General features: G+C 56.6%; 1 protein-coding gene across 1 annotated transcript in view; it reads left to right on the top strand.

The window, feature by feature from the left end:
* Window positions 1-5,731, top strand: part of LOC105530437 (gamma-glutamyltranspeptidase 1-like) — a 10,364-nt gene extending 4,633 nt beyond the window's left edge. The window contains exon 4 of the mRNA XM_011967997.1: window positions 5,503-5,731. Within this exon, the coding sequence (XP_011823387.1) occupies window positions 5,503-5,731 (229 nt within the window). The remainder of the gene's footprint in view (window positions 1-5,502) is intronic.
* Window positions 5,732-8,866: the final 3,135 nt, after the last annotated feature.

The following is an 8,866-nucleotide window of genomic DNA, read 5'->3' as shown; positions in this document are numbered from 1 at the left end:
AGAAACTAGGCAGGTGCAGGTGTGCTACAGGCTTTGGAAAAGCAGACCTGGGGGGGCTCAATATCTAGTACTCTATGGAGGGTGACCTAGTCAGGGAAGGGGATATCTGAGCAAAGACCCAGAGGCAGGGGTGGGGTCAGGGGAGCTTTGTGGCGTCTGGGGGAAGACCAAGTGATCCAGGTGTGATGGGCAGGGACAGAGCCCTGTGGGGAGCCGGGGAGGCTGCAGCAAGTGACCCGAGGGGAACGGCCCAGGTTGTGTGGGATCTCTTAGGTCATGGTGAAGCCTCTGCCTCTTGTCTCAAGGAAGTGGGGGCCTGTGGAGTGTGTGAGTGGAGTGGGATGTATCTGACCTGTGGACCCCTTGGGTTGCTGTGTAAGGGACAGGGAGCATGTGGGGACCTGTCCGGAGGTCACTGCAGTAATTCATGGAGAGGGTGGTGGGAAGTGGCTGACGCTGGACAGATACACTTCGAAGTGGAGCCTGTAGATTTGAGGATGGGTTGGGTGTGATGCTGGTATGGGGAGTCCCCGAGGACCCCGGATCCTTTGTCTGTACGTGGAAGGATGGGGTGACCCTAACAGAGACAGGCAGGGCTCTCAGGGAGCAGGTCTGAGTGGACACTCAGGAGCTCGGTTTTGGGCACGTTTTAAGTTTGAGATGCTTTCTTCGAGCAGGCAGGTAGATACTCAGGTCTGGCGATTTGAGGAGCAGTCCAGGCCAGCAGGCCAATTTGGGAGTTGTCAGTGCTTAAATGGAGGCTGAAGCTCAGATGTCAGGCAGACCACCAGGAGAGAGAGCAAAGACAGAGGGCAGAGCAGGAGCTAGGATGGCAGGGGGGGACACTCGGGTGGAGCCAGGTGCTAGGATGCAGGGGTGGCTCTTGAGGAAAGTGATGAGCCCAGTAAAGCTGAGAGAGGGCACTAGATCTGGCAGTGTGGGGGTTGCCGGAGAGCTTGGCAAGTGTGGTGGCATGACAGCCTGATTGGCCTGAGGTGAGATTTTTTTTCTGATATTGATACATGATATTTTCTATATTTATGGGTACATGTGAGTGCTTGTTACATGCATAGAGTGTATAATGATGAAGGCAGGGTATTTGGGGTCTCCGTAACCTTGAGTATTTATTTCTGGGTGTTAGCATCACAGTCCTCTCTTCCAGTTACTTTGAAATATACAACATACCATTGCTAAGTGTCGTCCTGGTCTGCTATCGAAGATTAGAACTTCTTCTGTCTAACTGTAAGGTAGAAGGAGTTGTGTGCTGGGTGTCAGACCTTCTGGGATGTATGTGCAGCCTCTAGGAATGGAAACCACTGGCTCTTGAAAACTTGTGCCAGGCTTCAGGGTGGGAGAGGCAGTTCTAGAGCTGCAGTCACCAAGCCTGGGAGTGGCCAAATGGCCCCCGTCATCTCTGGCGAGAGCAGGAAATACTTGGAGGCAGAGGCCATAGTTGTATCTTTCTGGGCAAAGGGTCAGTGTCTAGTGTACATATGGACAGTGGGGCTCAGAGGGGAAGCAGGTTTCCCTGCTGTCTTTAGGGGAAACAGGGTCTGTTTCCAATGACCTCCTTGAAAGTCAGAACTGGAAGGCAAAAGCCCTTATAGGCTGGGTGCACCTGTAGTCCTAGCACTTTGGGAGACTGAGGTAGGAGGATTGCTTGAGGCCAGGAGTTTGAGAGCAGCCTTGGCAATATAGTGAGATCTCTGTCCCTACAAAAAAATTAAAAATCTAGGCTGGGCACAGTGGCTCACGCCCGTAATCCCAGCACTTTGGGAGGTGGAGGCAAGGCAGATCACGAGGTCAGGAGTTTGAGACCAGCCTTTCCAACATGGTGAAACCCTGTTTCTCCTAAAAATACAAAAATTAGCGGGGCATGGTGGTGCGTGCCTGTAATTCCAGCTACTTGGGAGACTGTGGCAGGAGAATCGCTTGAACCTGGGAGGTGGAGGTTGGTGTGAGCCGAGATCGCACCACTGCACTCCAGCCTGGGCAACAGGAGTGAAACTCCATCTCAAAAGAAAAATAAATTAGCTGCATGTGGTGGGGTATGTCTGTAGTCTCAGGTACTTCTGAGGCTGAGGTGGGAGGATCACTTGAGCCTGGAAAGCCAAGGCTGCAGTGGGCCGTGATTGCACCGCTGCACTCCAGCTGGGGCAACAGAGTGAGACCTAGTCTCAAAAGAAAACACTGTTACAGTTGGACAGAGAAACTGAGGTTGGGAGAGGGAATAGGACGGAGGTTAAGGCTCAGGTCTTGCCTCTGGGGCAGTTGAAAAGAGGAAGAGAGCCCTTTCTTAGGGCTGACTGGGTCTTGAGGGTGGTCTGTGCTTGACCTGGGTCAGGGAAGGACCTGCTCTTGCTTTGGCACATTCTGGTGGAGCCCACGAGTGTTACAGGATAAGGGCTTGTGGTCAGTGAGATGGGAGGGGTCTGGCCTGGCACAGGATTTTAGACACGCAGGCACCTGCCCAGACACCTCATCGTGGGACAGCGAAACCCAGTTGCATGCTACTGCTTCCCCTCCTGTGCCCTCCTCAGACATCCCTGGTCCATGTACACTCCTGCCTGCTGAGCCCAGATATGACCTTAAAAGTCCCCTCCTAAAAAAACAATTAAAATTTAAAAAAATAAATAAAAATAAAAATCCCATTCTGCCGGGTGTGGTGGTTCATGCCTATAATCTCAGCTCCTCCAGAGGCTGAGGTGGGAGGATTACTTGAGTCCAGGAGTTCAAGATCAGGCTGGGCAAGATGGCAAGACCCCATCTCAAAACAGAAAAAAAACAAAACTTTCCTTCTAAGCCTCTGCCCCATCTGTAAAACGAGTCAGGGAATGTGCCTGGGATGCTGCCTGTGACAGATTCCCGTGTCCCCCACTCAGGGCCACTAACTGTGGCTCTCTCCCCCCAGGGGGCTGTCAGTGGCGGTGCCCGGGGAGATCTGAGGCTATGAACTGGTTCACTAGTGGCATGGGCGGCTGCCCTGGGCTCGCCTCTTCCAGCCCAGCATCCAGCTGGCCCGCCAGGGCTTCCCCGTGGGCAAGGGCTTGGGGGCAGCCCTGGAAAACAAGCGGACCGTCATCGAGCAGCAGCCTGTCTTGTGGTATGTCTGTGGGTGCGGCCCCCTGACACAGGCAGTGCAGGCACAGCCCAAGGACCCTGCAGGCCCCTAGCAGCAGTGGAGCGGCCCTCTGCCTTCAGGACCCCGCACTGATAATGGGCTGAGGAGATGCAGACCCTTCCCACCACGTGTGGGGACACATTCTGAGGTGGGGTCCCAGTGGCCACTGTGGCTGGCCGTGTGTCCTGAGTGGCAAGGGACACTAGGAGGCTCCCGGAAGGGACATTGGGAGGATGAGTGCTGAGTGACAGGGCCACCCACCTGTGACAGGTGCTGCCCCTGCTTTGCTCCGTTCTCCTGTGTGGGCGGGTGTGGGGGGTGGTCTAGCTGAGTCCATCCCACCTGCTTCCTCACGTGAGCCCCCTCTGCCCCAGTGAGGTGTTCTGCCGGGATGGAAAGGTGCTTCGGGAGGGGGAGAGACTGACCCTGCCGCGGCTGGCTGACACCTACGAGACGCTGGCCATCGAGGGTGCCCAGGCCTTCTACAACGGCAGCCTCACGGCCCAGATTGTGAAGGACATCCAGGCAGCTGGTGAGTGGGTAACCTCAGGGGCCTGGGTGAGGAACCCTGCAGTGGAAACCCTGAGCTGTGGCCCAGAGCCCTGGGGTCTTCCTGTCCTGCCTGAGCCTGCAGGAAGTTCCTGGTGGAGGAGGGTCAGTGGCCGGCCATGTGGGTTCACAGCTCCTGGGTATGTCAAAACCAAGAGAGACCTTGCAGTCCAGGAGAGCAAGTCCCTGGTAGGGTAAATGCAGGTGTAGGCAAGAGCCAGGGCTAGGGAAGCACTAGAATACGGCCTGAAGATGCAGGAGGACTTGGAGGAGGTGGTGGCTGGGCTGCAGATAACTGTGTTAGGCAGGGAGAGGAAGGGATTCCTGGCAGAGGAGCAGCTGGGCTAACGCCCAGGGAGAGGGGGCTTTGATTCACCAGGAGGGTTACAAGGGATGAGGGTCACCTTGAGAGAGGCGTGGGGAAGGGGCTTTGTGGGGCAGGGGCCTGGAGCTTGGCTGTGGCTTTCTTCAGGTAATTTTTGTCCCTGTTTCATGGAGGAGGGTGATTAGCATGTTGACCTTTACCACTGAGGCTGGAAATTGGCATGCCAATACCCTGTCTGTCTGGAGCTGACTCCGGGAGAATTAAGAGCCTCCCTCCCTCCCTCTATCCATTCATCGTGAGGAGAAGAGGCCAAATGGCTGGGACACCGGCAGGAATTCTCCACTTAGAAAAGGCCTTCTGATTACTTTGGGAGGCCGAGGTGGGCAGATCACGAGGTCAGAAGTTCAAGACCAGCCTGACCAACATGGTGAAACCACGCCTCTACTAAAAATACAAAAAAAAAATTTAGCCAGGTGTGGTGGCACGTGCCCATAATCCCAGCTACTCAGGAGGCTGAGGCAGGATAATCGCTTGAACCCGAGAGGCGGAGGTTATAGTGAGTCAAAATCATGCCGTTGCACTCCAGCCTGGGCGACAGAGTGAGACTCTGACTCAGAAAAGAAAAAGAAAGAAAAGAAAAGAAAATGCCCTCTGAGCCGAGCACCATGACTCACATCTGTTGTAATTCCAGCACTTTGGGAGGCCAAGACAGGTGGATCACCTGAGGTCAGGAGTTCAAGACTGGCATGGGCAACATGGTGAAACCCCATCTCTACTAAAAACATAAAATTAGCTGAGCATGGTGGCTTGTGCCTGTAATCCCAGCTACTCAGGAGGCTGAGGCAGAAGAATCACTTGAACCCAGGAGGCTTGAGTGAGCCGAGATCGTACCACTGACTGCACTCCAGACTGGGTGACAGAGGAAGAGTCCATCTCAAAAAAAAAAAAAAAGGAAAAGAATAAGCCCTCTGAGGCCAAGCTTGGTGTCTTACGCCTTTAATCCCAGCACTTTGGGAGGCTGAGGTAGAAGTTGAGGCCAGGAGTCCAAGACAAGCCTGGGCAACATAGTGAGACTACAAAAAAATATATTGAGACTACATAAATATAGTGGGGGTGGGGGTGGGGAACCAGAAAACATAAAAAATTCAAAGTTTACTGAAAAGTAATACAGCAAGACCCTACAAAATAATTAAAATTTGCTGGGCGTGGTGGTGCCACCTTTAGCCTCAGCTACTGGGGAGGATCTGCTGGAGGATCACTTGAGCCCAGGAGTTCAAGGCTGTGATTAAGCCACTGCACTCCAGCCTGGGTGACAGAGCAAGATCCTATCTCTAAAACAGAAAAAGGAGAGCACTCTCTGGCCACAGAGGAGAGAAGGAAGCCAGGAAGCTGTGGGGTGGTGGGCAGTGTCAGGGAGACAGGAGCTCAGGAGGGAGTGAGGTTGCCTGTGGCCTCCTCCCAGGGCACAGTCCCACCCTCCAGTAGTGTACTCTGTCCTCCCCGGTAGGTACAGGCTTTTCCCCACCACCGTGGTACAGCCATGCCTGCCCCCAACACCACTGGTGCAGCCCCATCCCAGCGCCCATTCGAGCTGCTGTCCCATTGCAGGGGGCATTGTGACAGCTGAGGACGTGAACAACTACTGCGCTGAGCTGATTGAGCACCCGCTGAACATCAGCCTGGGAGACGTGGTGCTGTACATGCCCAGTGCACTGCTCAGTGGGCCCGTGCTGTGACGTGAAGTGAGCTGTGGAGGAGCCCCAGCTGCACGACCAGCTCTACCCAACATCACGACAGTGGAGAGAAACATTGACCGGGTGGGCCGGGGGCTCGGGAAACTGAGTCACTGTGTGGAGCCCCAGGTCTTCCTGGGCTGGAGGCCTGGGTCGCCACAGGGTGTACAGTGGTTGGTGTCCTCTCTCTGCTGTCTGGGCCATTTGGAGCCCCTGTGCCGTGAGGGCCAAGCCACCTGCTCCAATGAGACCCAGCAGGCCCCAACCTGCTGTTCCTGATGACCTGGCCTGAAATGGCACCACCTGGGCTGAGGCCTGTGACCACACAGGCATGGTTCAGGTGGCATCTGGAGCCCTGCTCAGGCTTCCTGTCTCCTCCCACCCCCAGGCAGTGACTGCAGCCCTGGAGACCCAGCACCATCACACCCAGATCATGTCCACCTTCATCGCTGTGGTGCAAGCCGTCGCACGGCTGGTGGCTGGGCAGCTGCCTCGGACTCCAGGAAAGGCGGGGAGCCTGCTGGCTACTGAGTGCTCAGGGCAGAGAAGGCTGGCCAGCAATCCAGGCACAAGATACTCACCAGGACCGGGAAGGGGACTTTGGGGTCGTGCTTCCCCTGTGAGTGGCAGAGCAGCATGATAAATGAGGCTGCTGTGCCAGGCTCAAGGTGGCCTCCCTGGCCTGGCTCCCTACTCTCTGGGCCTCAGTGTATTGTGTGTGAAATGGAGCCATCTGGCTGCGGAGGAATGGAGAAGTGGGATTCGGAGATCTTGACACTGCGGTCGCTGGAACTGGCCTCAGTATCTTCAGCATGGGCAGAGCCAGGCCCATGGCTGGGGGCCAAGGGCAGGTCCACCCCAAGCCCTGCCCCTCCCAGCCCTGAACCCATCCTGGGACTTGGGGCCAGGCCCTCCCTTAATGGGGCTGGGCAGTGACAATACCTAGGACCAACCACCAGGAGATGCAGTGACCCTGGCCCTTTCTTAGGCAGAGAGTGGCCAGCTGATGCCGGGAACCAGGCGCCTTCTCAGACGGGCCAGTGTCCGGCTCACCCTGCCAAAGACACAGGAGTTCATGAAGCTGAGGTCTGAGGAGTGGGGATTGAGCAAGAGGCTGGAGCAAAACATCTTGGTCAGAGCCAAGCTCCTGGGGGGTTTCCAAGAGCAAGCCCAGAGTGAAACCCACGCTTGTGATCCTCTCCAGAGGGAGGCCTGGTTCTCAGGGAATAGCAAATTGGAGAAGGTCTTCATATCCCAGGGATCAGGGCTTGGACCAGCCAGGGACGCAGCCCAGAGGGAGTAGATCTGGAAGGGAACAGCTAGACACAGCAGCCTTCACCATCGGCAGCCCCTCCCGGCCTCCCTCGGGGTCTGCTCCCTCCTCCGGGCACAGTTCCAACACCTGGGGCAGGGTTCTGAGAAAGGCTGGTGGAGGTGGGCTGGTGGGAGGCTGTGATCACAGCCCAGCACCTGGGTATCACCAGGGGCACTGGGGCCAGGAGCCAGGTGAAGCCAGGTCGGGGCTCTCCTTCAGAAGCCCCGAAAACCTGGTAATACCAAAGGGCCCACAGACATACTGGGTTTTGTGCCTGCGGAGTTGAGTACCACCGGGTCTAAGCCCTGGAGGGCTGTGTCCCTGGGGCTCCCCAGGGGTGAGATGGAGGTGGGCTCAACTGGTGTACACGTCACTCCTCAATCCTTATTTTATTTATTTTTTAATTTTACTTAAACAAATAGAGATGGGGTCTCACTACGTTGACCAGGCTGGACTTAAACTCCAGACTTCAAGCAGTCCTCCCAGCTCGGCCTCCAAAGTGCTAGGATTACAGGGATGAGCCACTGCACCCGGCCTCGATCCTTATTTTGGCCTGAAAGGAAAGGCCGTGGCCCCGTTTGCAGGGGAGAAGACTGAGGCTGGAGGGGCAGGCCTTGCTCTGGGTTGCACAGCAGCAAGAGAAGTGGGAGCTGGCCACAAGGCTTCCTGGACCTGACACGCTGGTGGGGTACACCCTGGTTCTACAAGTCCCGTGGGGCTCAGCCCAGGACTACCTTGGGAGGTGGGGGACTTAAATCCTCTCCATTCTCTTCGCCCCTTCTCCCATCATTTCCTGAGGAAGGACATTCAGGGACCTCCCTGGCTGTGCCTTGGGCTAGGACCGGAATGACACCCATTCTTTTCCCTGGGCCTTTGCTCAGGCGGTCCCTGCACCCTGGCCTCTGTCTGACCAGGATGGTGGGGAGAGGAGGGGGGATGTCCCCTCCGCTGCTGTCTCCACTGTTCCTGCTGCCCTGGCCTCTGGGCTTCCAGGACTGCAGCGGGTGGGTGGGTGGGCTGGCCTGAACCCAGGAATGCATTTCAGTTCCTGGTTGAGCAAAGTCACTGAGGCTTGGGAGTCGGGTAGGGGCGGGAAGAGGTGTCCACAGGCCCCCACCGCGAGAGGCAGCCGTGGGAACAGTCTGCTTGTAAACAAGCACTCAGGCCCAGGCTGACTAGAGGCTCTGGCTGGGACATTGGGACCTGGCAGGCTGTGTGGCCTGTAAGGACACAGTCTGTCTCTGTGCCTCAGTTTCTCTGCTGCCCAGTTGGGCGTCCCAGACTCCAGGTGTAGACATCGGGAGCAGGCAGTTCTCAGCTGGGAAGGAAGTGTGGAGGACTGGAGGAGCCACGTGTGAAGGATTCCAACCCACATCACCTGCACCCCTGCTGAGCCTGGTCAACAGAGCACCTCAGTGGGTCTTCACTCCCCTTGCTGCCTCCCAGTTAGACACCCTGAGGCCTGGGGAGAACAGGGCCAGGCCAGTGTCCCCAGAGAGGCTGCACTGCCAGCACAGTAATAGCAGATTTGGATTCAGGGAAGCAGACCCGCAGCCAGGGTGGGGAAGAGCTGCAGGCTGGGCGTGGCACCTAGGCGGCACAGCCTCCCTCCCTGGAGGCCCACGCTGCATTTCCAGGACAGCAAGTCCCAGGGATGGATGGTCCCAGGTGCCAAGGGCTAGAGGCATGGTCTGTCTGCATTCCCCACATGGACGTCTTGTAATCATCAGCGTTTGATGCTGTCAAGCCCCGCTGTCCTCTGTGCAGACCGGGAAGCCCTTGGTCACCCTGGGGCGTTATGGGACCCAGGCCAGGCTGCAGAA

This window comes from Mandrillus leucophaeus, unplaced genomic scaffold (assembly GCF_000951045.1).
Source record: "Mandrillus leucophaeus isolate KB7577 unplaced genomic scaffold, Mleu.le_1.0 Scaffold820, whole genome shotgun sequence".
Classification (NCBI taxonomy): Eukaryota; Metazoa; Chordata; class Mammalia; order Primates; family Cercopithecidae; genus Mandrillus; species Mandrillus leucophaeus.
This window is presented reverse-complemented; position numbering and strand designations above follow the sequence as displayed.